Source organism: Gymnogyps californianus, chromosome 1 (genome assembly GCF_018139145.2).
Source record: "Gymnogyps californianus isolate 813 chromosome 1, ASM1813914v2, whole genome shotgun sequence".
Taxonomy (NCBI): Eukaryota; Metazoa; Chordata; class Aves; order Accipitriformes; family Cathartidae; genus Gymnogyps; species Gymnogyps californianus.
The window spans coordinates 201,925,147-201,941,529 of record NC_059471.1 but is presented as its reverse complement, the minus strand read 5'-3'; the positions used below and the strand labels follow the sequence as shown (position 1 = coordinate 201,941,529).

General features: G+C 41.4%; 1 protein-coding gene across 2 annotated transcripts; it reads left to right on the top strand.

The window, feature by feature from the left end:
- The first annotated feature begins 1,358 nt into the window (after positions 1 to 1,358).
- TRMU (tRNA mitochondrial 2-thiouridylase) lies at positions 1,359 to 13,891 on the top strand. 2 transcript variants are annotated; one of them, XM_050898132.1, is made up of 11 exons: positions 1,359 to 1,443; positions 1,914 to 2,079; positions 4,353 to 4,459; positions 5,015 to 5,137; positions 6,965 to 7,137; positions 8,117 to 8,170; positions 8,721 to 8,787; positions 9,617 to 9,717; positions 10,767 to 10,911; positions 11,158 to 11,240; positions 12,111 to 13,891. In XM_050898132.1, the coding sequence occupies exons 1-11, from the start codon at positions 1,359 to 1,361 to the stop codon at positions 12,255 to 12,257; spliced, it is 1,251 nt and encodes a 416-aa protein (XP_050754089.1). In that variant the 3' UTR covers positions 12,258 to 13,891. The 2 variants fall into 2 exon arrangements, with proteins under 2 accessions (XP_050754089.1, XP_050754099.1); XM_050898142.1 differs by lacking the exons at positions 1,359 to 1,443; positions 11,158 to 11,240 and having other exon boundaries at positions 1,937 to 2,079; positions 12,111 to 12,201.
- The last annotated feature ends 2,492 nt before the right edge of the window (positions 13,892 to 16,383 follow it).

Sequence of the window (16,383 nt, the reverse complement as noted above, 5' to 3'; positions counted from 1 at the left end):
CAGTGTTGGACAGTGTTCTGAATGAAGGCCTTTGGCCAAATTGTGAAGACTCTTCTGAGTCAGAGGAAACAACCATGCTACCTGTTCCTGCCAAATATGAACCATAAAAATGTGGAATTTGTACACTTTCTTTGCTTGTTCCTGCTTTCCTTCTGTGAAAAGTAAGAGGGCTGCTTCAACTGAAGCATTTACTAAAACTTTATTTGAGCCAGTGCTGTGCAGTTAAAAGCAATACTCAAACCAGGTCCTCAACGAGTCTTTAAACGGGGAGAAATGAGTTTGGTTGCATATTTCTAAATTGAAACAGAGGGAGATTAAAAAAAAAAAACAAAACTTTTTTCTTATGAGTGATGTATCTGTGATTCTTTAAAAAAAAGAGGCAAATGGGTTTATGCCCTATACTTCAAGGACTTGCAGGACAGCCAAGCATTCTGTGCCCCTTGAGAACTGCATTTTGTGAATGTATGCTTTTGCAGGCAGCAGACCTAAATCCTGGTTTTGACCATGGCAGCTTATGAACAAGCGGGAGTCACCTGCCAGTTGAAACATCCAAATGTGTGGTCCTGAAGCAGGCACCTGGCCAGCTGAATACTGCTGGGATTCACCACCTGTATTGGTGAGTGGCCCCTCACTGGAGTTCAGACACTGAGTTTGATGGCTCGATGTGCCTTCAACTAACAGCCAAATTCCAACCTTCAAGGTACGAGTCAGTTGCTCAAGCATCCGGAGATGCTTGAAGCACGATTAGTGCAGGATGTCTGCCTGGGGCACAGAGCTAGGGGAGACTGCACTGCTCTGTAGTAGCAGCTGGAGCCAGGTGGAATAACCTTTGGCTTATTCAGTAATAATAAACGTGAAGCAATCAAAGGGAGACACTAATGTTTTCTTCTGGGTCTTCCTTTGTCCAATTCAATTTGCTGGGTCCTGTTGCTCATGGACAGTTGGAGGGCTCTTCCTTGGAGCATGTGTTTGAGGGCTCTGGTTAGCCTGAAGTGGGGAGGGCTGCGGGCCAGAAACCTCTTCTGATTTTTCCACCTTTCTGGTTGGTTTAGCAATGGATTGCCTCCCCTCCTGCTGGGAGAGGTGCAGGCCGGCTGCGTGGCACTGAATTACGCAGTGAAGCGGGGAAGGACACCCAGAGCGCTGCCCGGTACCTGCCTTTACCAGCGAGCAGGCGCTAAATGCAACCGCTCACGCTACTTGTGGTGCTGCATTAAGAAAAAGGGGTGTCCCCTGCTCGGCGCCGGAACCCCCGAGGGGAGCCGCGTTTCCCCCGAGCGCCGTTGGGCGCCGCACCGCCCCGGGCCGCGGCCGCCGGAAGAGAGGGGCGGCCGGCCGGAAGTGGCGGGGCGGGGGCGATGCTGGTGGCGGGGCGCCGTGTGGCCTGCGCCGTCTCTGGCGGGGTGGACAGCACTGTGGCTGCCCTGCTGCTGCGCCGCCGAGGTGGGTGAGGGCGGCGGGGCCGGGGTCTGTCCTCCGCCGGCGCTGCGGGGGCCGCGTGTCACCTCACGTCTCCCCTCTCGGCCCTCCTGCCCAGCCCGGTCCGGCCGGCGCCTGCCCGCGCTCACCCGCCTCCTCCGGCCGGTGGAGCAGCCCCGCCTCAGGCACCTCGGCGGGCGGCAGGCAGTGAGGGGCAAAGGAAGGGATGGGAGAAACTCGGAGTTACGAAATATCCTCGTGTTAGGTTCCCAGAAGAGCTTGGTTTTACGTTAGCTATAGCAAAAAACAACAACAAAAAAAAAGAAAACCATACAAGAACTGTACTATAAAACTTCCCAGGATGCTTGCTTAGTACAGGACTGCTCACATCTTCTGAAAGAAGCAGTTACCCACACAAGTCTTGAAAAACACAGTTTTTGGGTCGAGGCTGTAGGAATTTCATTTTATAAGTCATTCTTACCTTCATTTCATAGGCTACCAGGTGACGGGTGTCTTTATGAAGAACTGGGACCCTCTGGATGAACAAGGAGCTTGCTCCATTGACAGAGATTGTGAAGATGCTTACCGGGTTTGTCAGAAGCTTGAGATTCCTTTTCACCAGGTTTCCTACGTGAAAGAATACTGGAATGAAGTATTCAGGTAGAAACACGTTTCAGTATATTAGTATAGTACCAGGGTATATTAGGATAGTACCATGTTATTGGGAAAAGTGATACTGGGCAAAGGCGATTTATTGCAGTATTGTCAGTACTAAGAGAAAGTACTGAAGCCTCTTAAATATGGGAGGAATTATTTTTTCTCTCATTCATAGTTAAGATCAGAATGTATGTGTTGGTTTTAATATGTTTGTTATTTTTGAAATTAATAGGAGATTTCTCCCTAGTTGTTACAGGTGTGCAGCAGTTGCTTTGTTGCAGCTCATTTCTTCTGCTTCCCACATACTGGCCCAACTTTATTGCAACTTGAGAAGAAATACTTAATGGGGCTCTATTACTGTCTGTTTGTGTAATTTATGCAGTGCATTTTACATTAAATTAATACATACTGAATCTAGTTTACCACAAAGTGATCAAGAACTAGCCTTGCTTCTTTAAACTTCTAACAGATTTGAAACTGTTCTCTTACGAGGGTGTTCAGGTTTTCTGTGACTTTGTTCCACTTTAAGTTCTGCATAGGAAAAGCTGAGACCTTTTCTTGGGAGGCAGGAGGAGAGGGGAAGTTTTGGTATAACAACATAATTTCTCTGTTATTTACTCAGTGTAAGTACATAAAAGTTGTTCCCTGATATTCATCATCCGCCTCTAAGTAGTGCTATTGTTCCCTTGTCTTAGAAGAAACTGAGGAATAACCTAGTCGTGGTACTTCTACACCATGTTGAAATGACATCAAGTTGAGTGCAAACCTTTCGTACAGTCAGTGGAGAAAACGGCCCTGTTCTGGGAAAGTTCAGTCTGTTTTTCCCTCTTGGTGTGAGAGAACGAATAAATGTTATCAAAACTCTCAGAGGTGGAAGGGGTCTGTAGATGACAGTGAATCAAAGATCGCAGAAGATCAGCTTTTCTTCTGCTTCTCCTCATTTATTAGTACAGTGTTCCCAAACAATCTGTTGCAAGTATCTTTGCTTGTTTCAGAATCTTTTTTTCTTTACTGTCATCACTGAGATTGAATTTACTCCTCCTCTGGAGTCTCTCTTTAAAGGGTCGTTCATTAACAAGCACCTTTTATCAAGAGAACTGTCCCAGGTCTTGTCTTTCCCATAGTCTGTGCAAAGTCCGTTTTGCATTTTTACATCAGAGAGATTCAGTAGGCAGCCTTCATTGCCGTTTCTCCAGTTCTGTGCTTTACTTGAAGTTCTGAACTGACGTGGGCTTGGCTTTATGCTGATTTTTTTATAAAACTTTCAGTGTACTCTTGCAGTATTTACAAAGGAGTAGTGTATTATCATAGGAGTACAGTGCTGAGCCAGCAAGAGGGAGGCAGCTCTGGGTAGACCCAAGTGATTTAATTATTAGTATAAATTGTTGAATTCAGAACTGTTAAAAAGGAGTTGGACAAAATAAAAGATGTGTTGCTTTATTTTCTATTTATGAAGGTAAAGTATAACATGGTAAGGAAGAAGCAATTGATTCTGTTTCAGATGGTGAAGAGTAAAACCTGGTACTGGGGTTGCTGGTGTTCTTTTAAATACAGCTCAAGATCCTTTTCCAATCTGTGTCCTCAGTTCCTCTTGACTTGAGTGACTACTGAGGAGAAGCAAAATAAGGCAGTGATCTGGCCTTTTGATATCTCAGTGCATCACTGTATGCTAGTTTAATTTCATTAGTTATTATTTCAATGTTTTGAAGCAAATAATGCTAAGCACTTTAATTACGCAACAGTGTAAAACTACAACATGACTTTGAGAAACTACTTGAATTTCTTGAAGGAAAAAAAAAAAAGAGACAGGAAAAAAATCTCTATAAAATTAACCCCCATGACTGCTTGTCGTCGTATTATTGTAGATTAAGTTATCGCCCTTTCAGCTGAGACACAGTAACTCCTGGTGTGTGCTCCACTGCACTGTCACTTTGAAAAATGAACGAGGGTTCTTTAATTCTGAAAGTAAGTATTTTTTAAGAGATGAGTAGGATGTGCTCAGTGGGTAGCCATGTCTCCCCTGAGAGAATATTAATTTAATAAAACACGATTACAAGGTTGTGAGCCATCATTTGACCATGTCCTCAGTGCACTTTGGAGAAGATCTTCCAAGCATTGTTTTTTACAGATTAAAATCTAACGGGTAATTTATTTCTTACATAAGATGCTTAGTATGACTGAGTCTCGAGTTCTCATATTTAAACAGATCGTCCAGCCTTGGATAGTATTTTGCAGTGTTAATAATGTTTATATACATTTGAATCTTTATTTTACAGTGACCTCTTAAAAGAGTATGAATTAGGAAGGACTCCTAATCCTGATATTGTGTGTAACAAGCACATCAAATTCAACTACTTTCTTCATTATGCTATGGATAACCTTGGTAAGGCATTTTCAAGTGTGTCAGTACACAGTGTGTGCTGTGGAAATACTTAAAGGATACAAACTCTTGAAAAGGTGGGGAAAACCGTGAATTCATATGCATGCCTAATTCACATATCTCTGTGGCAGTATTTGAATATTTGCGAAGTATTTGTTTTTAAGTTTGCTTTTACATATAGAATCCTAGAACGGTTTGGTTTGGAAGGGACCTTTAAAGGTCATCTAGTTCTAACCCCCCTGCCATGGGCAGGGTCATCTTCCACTAGATTAGATTGCTCCTATATAGGAGCGCATTTAATTCAGAGACATATATTGACCTGAGCATTAAGTTTTGCATTCTTATGTGGTCCTTAAAGGACAAAAGCACAAGTTCTGGCATGCCAATGAAAAGTTTACATTAGTTATGTAGCAGGAGTATGATTATTGTCAGTATAAGACTTCCATAGGTTTTCTTCCTTCATTGCTTTCTGCTTGTTTTTCTTAGGTGTTTATAATGCTGTTTTAAACTGTGAATTTCAAGTATGTGCCTTTGTGTTTTGGTTTTTTTTCTTGATAGGAGCAGATGCAATTGCTACTGGGCATTACGCTAGGACCTCACTAGAGGATGAGGAAGTGTTTCAACAGAAACATACTAAAAGACCACAACGGCTTTTCAGAAACCGTTTTGAAGTTAGAAATAGTAAGTGGTTTCTTCATTTCATATTTCACCCTGGATATGAAAGAGAATTTAAATTATATTCGGTGTCACAGAATCAGAGAAGTTCGTTACCTTACACACAATGATTACCATTTAAACTCCAGCCTTTGTAGAAGGTTGATTGGGCAAAACAGGGGATTTACATTACTGAAAATTACCCTGACTAGTCAGGTGTTACATTTGCTATTTTAAAAGTTCTAATCCAGGTGCAGGGGTAAGAATGAGCATTTCAGGAGTAATCAACATTCTGGAGGAGCTGTAATGTGGATTAAGGAGACAGGAGTATCTTCTATACCCTGGAGAAGTATTTCAATAAATCTTTATCTAGTATTTCCATGGCTTACATAAAAATTTCTTTATATGTTTCTTTATTTTAGGGAATGTATTCTTTGACTATTTAGTTTATAGTATTGATAGACCTCATCATGGGGATATGCTTAAGTGGAATTTTAGAATTAAGGCTTTGAAACATTAAAATTAGTAACATACTTTTATACAGTAATTGGACTGTATATTATTTTACTGGAAAAAGTCAGATTTGCATTCAGTAATTCAACTATTCTGCCTTATTTCTCTGTTCTCCTATAGAAGCCTGGTTTTCCCAGGCGGATGAAGGTTGTGCCTACACTGTAATTGAAACATGCAAGTGCAACATGTGTAGGTGTTTTTAAGGCTACGATTCTCAGGTCAGCAAAGGTACTAGTAGCAACAGTGCAGGTTTTGCTCTTCGCTTTAATAGTCTGCCTGTGGCTGTACATAATCAGAGGTTGACCTCTGCACCACAGTGGTTCTGTTGTTATCAGTACCAGAGCCAGCTTGGTTAATGCTGTTTTGGGTATGCCTCTGCATGGCACTATCACAGCTTGGATGGCAATGTAGAAATTTCCCAAATAGCTCTGCAGTGGGCCGTAATGCAGTAAAGTAACTCCGATGAAGCTCTGACGTATGATGAGAAACGTGGTTTTCCCGAAGGGAAAGGAACTTGCAAACTACCACTATGCAAAGCTGCCACGGTGATGTTTTTGTGTTACAGCTTCCTGGCTTTCATTTGTCTGTTCTGGACTCAAAGGGGTTTATTTGTTTCTTTGCTTTAATTTAATTTCTGGAAAGTTGTAGTATTTTGTGATGTTCTAAGCAGGCTTCCTGCCCCATTATTGAGGTTTTGTATTATTAGTTGTGACTGAACTACTGGCCTGTAGTTAGTGTTCGTTTGAGTCAAGAAACACATCAGTAAAGTTTGTACAACATCAGAGCTATTAGCTCTTAAAGAGAGTGGACAGAACATGATTGAAAAACTATACCAATTTTATTTCATCTGGGCAATCAGGAGACTTCATCTATTTTAAAGAAAAAAGTCAAACTCCTCTCCTGAGTATTGGGAATAACTCTGCTGATTGTTCAAATCATTAATTTATAGCAGTGTGATTTCAGGGTAAAACTGTTTTTATTGAAGAACAGTGTAAGATATTTGAATGTTCATTCTCTCTTTCACATGAAATGTGAAAGTTGTTTTCGTATTTCATACTGTTGATGTTCTTGCCAGTGACACGTGCAGTAGTGTAATAGATGAGGCAATGTAAGACTTTGTAAGATTCTGTGTTGTATAAAATCAGAATCCTTTTAGATCTTTTTAGTAGTGAGAAAATACCCAAACATTTTCAATTAGATTTTGAAAAATGTGAAAAATGCTGTCTTTAACGTGTTTGGAAATAATAAAACTAAATGTTGATTGTCAAACAAAATACTAAAGGAAGTTGAACTATTAGAGGGGCTTATGTTGAAATGCTTTATGTCTTCTGTGCTTTGCAGCTGTGAAACTCCTTCAGGGGGCTGACCTCTTCAAGGACCAGACCTTCTTTCTCAGTCAGATCTCGCAGGATGCTTTGAGGAAAACCATTTTCCCTTTAGGGGATTTAACAAAAAGCTTTGTAAAGAAGATAGCAGCAGAACATGGCCTTCATCATGTGCTAAAGAAAAAAGAGGCATGGTAACACTTAAACTCTTTTGATTTGTATTTCTCTCTGAAATGGACTTTCCTGAACTTCTTGAACTTTAATCTGTGACAACTCAGCTGTTTCCGAGCACCGTAATAGAATAGGTTGGGAAGCAGTTTTATAGCTGTCTACTTGCTTAAAAGTACTCTTATGAGCTTGTGGTCAGTTGTGTATTTTAGCTTGCAGATAATTTGTCTACCATTGTATCTCGGAAGAGCTAAGGTGAAGGTCAGTGTGGTAGGATGCTGTGAGCCTTAAGGAAAGCATTCTCTAGTACAGCAGGTGAGAAGCCTTTGGTCTTTATTTTCCGTAGCTTATAAAGGCTTCCTCACTATAATTGTTTTTTAATATGTCTTTTTAGAAATTGGATCATACTGTTTTTCCACAGTTACTTTTTAAAATAAAAAAGTTCTGTTTTCTGGCTGAGAAATAACACTTCATGGGTTGATCCTAAAACACATTATGCAGGCAGCAATTGTATTGCTGATGCAGTCTTGATTGCTTTTAATGTTTATATTCTCCCACCATAAATGGTTGTTTAAATGGTTGTTTGAAGAATGTAGGCAGTAACTGAAAGGAAAAGGAAAGCCTGTTTGTTTATGGAAGTTGTTTTTTCAAGAGATACACCATTACTGTATCATTTGTGTTAGTTTTGTACTTTAATCTGAAAGAGACTTCTGTTTTTGATATACATACAATGTAGTCACTAAGAGTAATGTATTTATTTATTGAACATGTGTTCTATTTCCTGTTATTTCTCTTCTGTGCTTACGGCTCTCACTGATACTGTATAGAATTAGTTTACATATGTTGGAGCAGATGTTGTGGGTTTGTTTATTTTATGAGATGTCTAGCATAGTTTGGGATACATAGGGAAGAAAAATCCGTCCTGGACAGATTATTAATAGACATTATTTCAAATGTTTTTCTCTGCTTTTATGGATTCAGTACCATGTTTTCTTTTCAGAGTATGGGAGTCTGTTTCATTGGTGAAAGAAACTTTGAAAATTTCCTTCTTGAGGTGAGCAACATTAAATCTATGACAATCCTTATGTTCTGTTCTGATTTTCAGTAGTAATTTGTAACACTGTCTATGGAAACATCTCCAACAGTTTGTGGCCCACATTAAGTAGCGATGTCCCATTTGCCCTTGCAGTCCCAAGCCTACCCAGAAGCTAACGCCGACAGCCTGTAGGAAGTAGCTTGCCCCTCCACCAGCGAGCAGTCAGTCACTTTCTGTAGCAAAAGGAGTGCGTGAACTCGCACTCCTGTACCTGCCAGGCTCTGACAAGTGATTGGGATGTGAGAGAGGTAAATGGCTGAATCCTGCTGTCCCCTGGTATAAGTGAGGATGGGGGGAGTGAAGCCTAGAATTACTGCTAATAGGGACTGCCCTTCCTACTTTTCTCTCTAAAGCAGCATCAGGGAAGAGGCAGAAAGCTGCTTGGGCAGAGTTTGCTTGTTGAAAAGCTATTTTCCAACTTCACGAGAATGTAGTGACAGAACCTGAAATATACTGTGAGGTTTTTTGGGCCATCTTGTGACTTAAACAATCTCTTCCTATTTGGTAGTATTTAGAACCTCAACCAGGTAACTTTGTTTCCATTGAAGATAAGAAGGTGATGGGAACACACAAAGGTAATTGGCTAACCCACCTTAATAACTGCTTTTAGATAAATGGAACAATACTGCTTATATTTGGAGGGACAAATTTTGTGAAATTCCAAACTAGTCTACAGGTTTTTCCCAGTTTGATAACTCTAATAATCATGGAAAACTTGCTTTATACACTAGTAGAGCCTTGAACTACAACTGATTCTTGATTATTTGTTCCATGTTGCAAGAAAGTAAATGATAATTATTAGGGTTACTCTGTTGATACTACGCGGTTGTTAATTTAATACCGAGAGACCATTGTTCATGTAGTTTTTTCAAAATGATTGTGCTTCAGTTCCAGATTCTTTAGTATCTAAACTTTGCAGAAAAATACACCCTGCACCTCAGCGATGCACAGTAGGACATCAGCAAACATGGGCAGCTTACCTTTTCCCTTCCTCCTGTGTGTCCTTCTGTTGCTCTCTCTTCAGTTCTAGCTGCCAGAACTGAGTTCCTCTCCTAAGTAATGTATGGAAGTAGGATGTTCTACTAGTACATAAAAGTAAGGAAAACTGCTAAGACTGAGTGGTAGCAAAACCACAAATTGAAGCCAAAATAAAGAAATGTTTGTCTTTTATAAACCCTAAGAATACCACAATTGAAAGAGATTAGTTTGAGATCATGTGCTTCAGGTGCAGGTGAAAACTTTCAAGTAGATGTTAGTTTAGTTTGTGACCGGCACACTTCTCTAAGACAACTTGGTTTGTTATTCTTTGTTTAGTGGTAAAGTTTTGGGGAAATGATTTTAACATTTTTCTGAAAGTAAAAGATTAAAGGTTGCTAGCAGCATTACATTTCCGTATTTCTTTAGGTTGGTTCCTCTACACAATAGGCCAGAGGGCTAGACTAGCAGGCCTGCAGGATGCTTGGTTCGTTGTAGACAAAGACGTCAGCACTGGAGATGTCTTTGTGGTGAGTTAATTAACACTGGTATTGCAAATGACCACTGCAAGCATTTTGTGACTCCTGCTCTACAGAATGTGATTCTAACCTAGGCAGAATTCTTGGCTTTCTTCTTGGGGGAAACAAGAACTAACTAGTGCAGCATCAGCAGATTTGAAACATCTTTTCCAAACTGGCTTTTCTTGAGTAGAGAATTGTTTTAGATTTTGGCATGGAACTTTTCCAAACAAAGGGCAGATACTGAAAAGAATCAGCCAATCTACTGAGCTCTCATTTTCTACTCTAAAACATGAGGTTTTTATTGTAGTTATTAGACACAGTATATAAAATGTGTATTATTTTGGTTTACTATGTGTTACTACTTTCTTTTTCTAGTAAAAGAAGTAGTAGCCAGTAACACAGTTTTATCATTTTGAAAACTGAGGCAGAATATATGTAATACTACGAATCATTGGTGTCTTAATGACTAATCATATGAGATGACTGGGAGTTCTGCAGCTTGCTAGCACTGTTGATGTTCCTTGCTGTTCATGCAGTTGTTATTCTTACTTGATACTGGTGTGATTATAATGAGGTGTTCTGCTACTTGTTGATGTGCCTGGGGGGAAAAAATCGTAATCAAATGAGAGTTGAGAGGAAATAGGCAGGACAACTAAGAAATTTTTTTTGTGCCCTACAGTAAGGTTGTGTGTGTGCAACGCCTTTGTTGGGGAGGTGTTGAGTTGAGAAATTGGTGAAGAGGGAGGTAGCATCTTGTTGTGGTAGGATAAGGAGGGCAGTAGACATCTGAACTCAGCCTGAAGAAGGCAGAAATATGATTAGAGAAAAAAGAATACAAGAAGTGACATGACTGACAAATAATTCAGGCTTGCTTTAGCCTATTTTCTTCATTAAAGGCGTCCACCTGGAAGCCGATTAAGTGCTAATAAATGCTCGTTTCATACTCGTTTTGCCTTCATTTTGATATGGCTTGATGCTGCTTCTATATTTCATGCTTTACTTCAAGTTATACGCTCTCTGGCAAAAACATCAGCATTAAATAAACGTTGTGTTTTAAGGCACCATCAACAGATCACCCTGCTCTGTACAGAGACCTATTGCGGACAAACCGAGTGCACTGGATAGCAGAGGAACCTCCTGCAGAGCTCATTAGAGATAAAATGATGGAATGTCATTTCAGGTTTCGGCACCAGATGGCACTGGGTAATCAAACCTTGTTTTGTTTTTTGTTTTACTCAGTTTGTGAAACTGTGGTAGTGTGTTCAGTGTGGTTTTGCAGAAATAGTTGAAATGTTTTGCCTTGCCTTTCTGTTTCTGTAGTGTCTTTATAAAACAATTCTGTGTAGGAGTATCTTGACTTACACGTGTTGAACCTGGTGATGAAGGTTTTTCTTTTGTAATGTGAACATAAGGATTAACTGGCGGGTGTTTGATCATTTTCTGCTCTAGTGCCTTGTGTGCTGACTCTAAACCAAGATGGGAGTGTGTGGGTGACGCTAGTGAAGCCAGCAAGAGCTATCACACCTGGGCAGGTAAGTTATTAGAAGTGGTTTTCTTTCCTTTTTTGTGTTTTGGCTTATCTGGTTAATAAAACAGAGTAGTGTTTCTATTAGCTGGAGCAAAATAGTTAATTTATTTGCATGTGAGAGCAGTTAGCTCTATTTTGACTATTCATCTTTTGAAGGAGATTGTTTCTGGTTTTAAATGGTCTGTTGTTATCCATACAGTCTGAGAAACTGGCTTACAAGTTTTAGAAATACATGAAAACACCTCTGGTAACCACTTTTGTATGCAGAAATGGAATCTGTTGTTGTCTTGCAGAAATACATTTAAAAAGGCATTAGTTTGGTAATTGGCTGCTTAATATGCTTTTAATGTTCAAATTTGTTTAGTGAGGATCTGTGTCCAGTGAATTTCATTGTCCCGGAACAGTACTGAGAAGGGGTACTGTGTAGTGATGCCTTTTAACACTGCTAATACAAAGGTACTCCATCCCATTGTAAACCAGTGGTTCTCAAACATTTTCTGCATGCCCTCTCCCAGCATACGTTCTGCACCCCCCCCCCCCCCAAAACTTGGGGGCCCACGGGACACATCAGGAGGCAAATTGTCTGAGAGCTCTTTGTAACAGAGAGAGAGATGCACTTAAGAGAAGTGATCGGAGCTGAGAAGATGAAGTTCACCATGGAATTTCCCCTAACATGCTTGTGTTTACACTCATGTGAGCCAACAGATCCTATGGGGTTTTTTCCTTTTTTGATTTTTTTTTTTTTTTTTTTGAGATTTGGTCAGAACGAATATAAGTGAATATACTCACTGGCCAGCAGGTCTTGCACAGCCTGCAGTTGCTCACCATGCCGTTTGCAGCTGCTGAAAAGATTCTCCCTGTGTTTATCTCCTAGTTTGCCGTGTTCTACAAGGGTGACGAGTGCTTGGGCAGTGGGAAGATCCTAAGGATGGGCCCATCGGTATATACCATGCAACAGGGCAAAAACCGAGAGGAGGGTCCGAAGAAGGAAGAGATTGACAAGGTAGAACCGGCAACGTAACACAGGGGTTTGTTTATTGAAGGACTTTGGAGAATTTGCTGCCTGAGAATAATAAAAACAATAATAAACATTTTTTGTTGATCTGTATGTTCTAAAGGTCAGTTAACCATCGAGTCCCAGCTCTTGACTGTTAGCACTGAACACGTTTAAAACTAAAGCCAGTTTGGAACAGTTTTACTGGACTGCATGGTAATGTTTATGTTAATAGGTATCAAGGGATGTCTTAAAGTTGTTCTGTAATAGTTACACATACAAGAATTTTAATATAAAACTCATGTCTGAAATCATAAATCTATCTTTTATGCGTAAGTGAAATACCTTTTTTTTCTTACTTGAAGATACCTGTCCCTTGGCAAAGTACGTATGTTGTTTTACAGTAAATGTGTGTTTGTGCTTTGAGCTCTGGAAAAGGAGTGAATGATATTTAAGCTTAGCATTTTGAATGAACTCCAAGCAACAGATATTTATTTTTCATTTGATATAGTTTTATAAGAAATGCTTTGGATTCTTAAGCTGTATTAAGTAGTGGTTTCAGATGTTTATGTAATTCAGAATTACAAATCTAGAGGCTTAAAAACGGTCTTGATTGTTAATTTTTTTCACACAACTGACTAATTTTTTGTTAACTGCTGAGGTCAGAGGCTGTTTCGTTTGTCTCCTGGAGAAGAGAATGCCTTGTTGTGCTTCAGAAAAATGCAAATTCATATGCATTTCTTTATTATGTAGCTAACTTAATATAGACCCAATAATAATTGCATCTCGCCATGTGTCAAAATGGAGTGGTATTGGGAAGAGCTGAATACCCCTGTCCAAATTATCTACGTTTGTAAGGATTGGGTGCATACTGAGGACACTCTAAGCTTATAATAAAACTTGGTTACAGCAAGTCAACAAAAATGAATTCCTATCTTTCAACATAGTAGTAGAAGGTAACTGTCCCTAAAGTGCAGCTGTGCGGGAGCAGGACTTTCCAGATGGGTGTAGAATTTGGAGATTTGCATCCAGTTTGGGTGGTAGGAAAGCTATATCATGATATATCATTTATGATACAGTCATAAATATCGTGAATAGATCTTTTCAGCAGATCTGAAGACTTGGATTACCTGTACATCCTTTTCTGTTGTCTTAATATCTTCTAAGAATGCCTTTTATTTCTTTTGGTAAGAAAAGTAAAAGGTAGTCTCTCTTCTTCACAGTGTGGAAGTAAAAGGGGGAGAAGACACTCTTCAGTGTCAGCCTGCTAGTCTGGCAAAGTTAAACACACAGTTCAGGGAGCCCTATGGAAAAAACCTAGACTGTTGAAATCTTATGTATTTATTTGACATTACAGTAGATCTGCTTGAGAGGGGAAAAAAGCCATCCTTTTTCACTGGTGCCAAAATCAATTGAATTTAAAAGTCTGTTTTCAGAGTGTCTATCCGTGCACAGGTTAACTGTAAAGACTATTCATGCTTCACGTCAACTCCTGATTTGTGTTAGGTTAGTTGTGTTATGGGTCCTGGTCATGGCTTTTGTGTGGTTTTCCTTATATTTCCTGAAACTTTTGTCTTTGCAAAATGTGGAATTAATTACTAAGGCGTTAATGCTCCATGTTGTCCTCATCTGAGTTTTCCAGTAAGTGTCCCAATTAAAATCTTCACAAATGTTTTGTGTTATACTAGTGTGGTTTTTATTATTACTTCATCTCACAACACTCTCAGGTATGTTTGTTGTTTGATACCGTACTGGTAGAGATAGGTTCAACTGTGAGGACATGAAAAAGGACACAGCCATTTCTGTGTCTTCAAAATTCACTTTCTTTTAAAATTCACAGAATTGCAGAGGTTGGCAAGGACCTCTGGAGATCATCTAGTCCAACTCCACTGCTCAAAGCAGGGGCAACTAGAGCAGATTGCTCAGGGCCGTGTTGTCAAGTTTTGAGTATCTCCAAGGATGGAGACTCCACAACCTGCACTGATAAGATCCCGCTGAGCCTTCTCTTCTCAAGGCCGAACAGCCCCAGCTCTCTCAGCTTCTTGTATGACGGATGCTCCAGTCCTCCCTCATCAGCTCCTCCGTATCTGTGTCAGGAAGTTATCAGCGCTCCGGAGCCCTCCTGGACTGCTTGTGCCTTTCAGTGTTGTCCCTCCAGTCAGTATCGGAGTGGTTTAAGTCCTCCATGAGGACCAGGGCCTGCAAACATGAGGCTTCTTCCAGTTGTTTCTTCCTGATCGCACAGTGTGTAGCAGACACCTACAGCAATGTCACCCATGTAGGTCACCCCACTGATCCTAACCCGCATGCTCTCAGCTGGCTCATTGTCTGCCCCCAGCCAGAGCTCCATGGTGTCCTGCTGCTCCCTCACATCCAGGATGACTTCCCTGCCTCCCCTTCCCAGCCCATCCTTCCTGGAGAGCAGCCCTTTGCCTGTGTGAGCTGTCCTGCCATGTCTTCGCGATCCCTATGCAATCGACCCATGCGACTGCACACAGACCTCTAACTCCTCTTGTGTGTTCCCCATGCTGCACGTGTAGTGTACAGGCCCTTCAGAGGGGCATCTAGAGAGGCGCCTCCTGCCTGCTCTGTTGTTTTTAAAGTCTCTCCTGCCTGGATCACCCTGCTGCCTTAGCTTGCCAACCCAGTCCACCCCTGGGTCTCCCCACATCATCCTGGGTCGAAGTGCCTGGCGAGCAGCAAACCTCCCTGGACACTGGGTCGGGTCAGCAGCTAGAGCATCTGTCCCCTATGGCAGGGAGTGTTCCGCTGCTGTCACTCTGCCTGTCCCTCCTTCGGTACAGTGGCGGGTTTGGGCTCTCAAGGCTGCAGGGTTTCAGGGAAGATCCAATTAATCTCTCCCTCGTCACCTCTGATGTGGCCCAGGGTGCTGGCTGCCTGCCACAGCTCCTGCTGACAGACCCTCCACCGGTGCCCACCTCCTGCAGGCAAAGAGCCCGGCTCTGCCAGGCCTGGGGGGCTGCACCCTCCCTGAGGAGCTTGGTTTGAGGTGAGGTCATTGTTAACCTTTCCTCATTCTTCAAAAGAATGCGAGTTACTGGTTTGTAAAGTCCTAACGTTCCTGAGTAGATACTGTTGTGGTTGCCACCGCCTGGAAATGAAAGATCTTTAGAGTTGGTAAATGACTGCAGAACCAGTGATACCCCAGCTGGTAATTTTGGTTAGCTTAAAGCTCTGTTTAACACTAGTAGTTTCCAACCATTAACATTTCTCTTGTATAATGAGTCCTTACCTCCTTTTAACTTTCATGTTTCTACCAGGCAGTGTTTCCTTTCCTATGAGCCTCCAAGGATTAAATGCATACATTCTTTGGGCTCTAAAACTCCAAAATTTAGCTATTGTATAGCCACCTGTGACCCCTGGACTCACTGAAGTGTCCGCAAGGTAAGTTCTCAGGGCTACCTAAAAATGTCTGCTGCTGGGCCTGCCCAAACCCACTGAAATCACATCAGCTTGGGGATGCTGAGGCACCGAACTCTGCTTGGAGCTCAGGTTGGAGGGACCAAGATCCATACGACTGGTTCCCATCATCCTGGTTTTAAACTCACTTGCTCTTAGACAGTCTTTTGAACCTGCTCCGGGAAAGTTTTCTAGGCAAAAAACTACTTGATAAATTTGAATAGGCTTTGCAAATACTTTCAGGACAAGAAAAAAATCCCACAATAATTTTGATAAATTTGCTATCTTTTTTTGCAAGAAAATGCTCATCCTGCCCTACAGGCTTAGTAGTTACTTGTGGTTTTCTGGGTGTGAGCATTACTTCAGTGATGGACGGAGCTGCTGGGTGGTTTGAGCTCTGCTTTACTGCCTGGGTAAAGTGTTGCTGGCTGTGAGCACAGTGAGAAAGCACCTAACGCCAGGGGATGGCTCATTCAAGCAGGGGGATGTGTTCCCCTGCTGCCTGAATGCATTTCCTTAACCTTTGAAGAGAAAAGGGCTTTTTTCACCCTTCCTCAGCTTTTTTTTTTTTTTCTTTTTACCTCTGTCAGGTGGGCTTGCTTTTTATAAATCCCATTCTGAGGACACATTCTCCCAGTGCATTATCCCTGGGAAGGCTTTGCTGCTGGATTGCTGGTATGATGCCGGGCGCATCCCAAGCCCAGGTGACTCAGGGTGCTCACTTGGCTAAGGC

Bases quoted from the DNA above. Each gene is read 5' to 3' on its own strand.
- TRMU (XM_050898132.1), top strand. From the start codon at position 1,359: ATGCTGGTGGCGGGGCGCCGTGTGGCCTGCGCCGTCTCTGGCGGGGTG. The intron at 4,460-5,014 runs GTAAGGCATTTT...TTTTCTTGATAG, and splicing joins TTATGCTATGGATAACCTTG to GAGCAGATGCAATTGCTACT. The intron at 7,138-8,116 runs GCATGGTAACAC...TTTTCTTTTCAG, and splicing joins ATGTGCTAAAGAAAAAAGAG to AGTATGGGAGTCTGTTTCAT.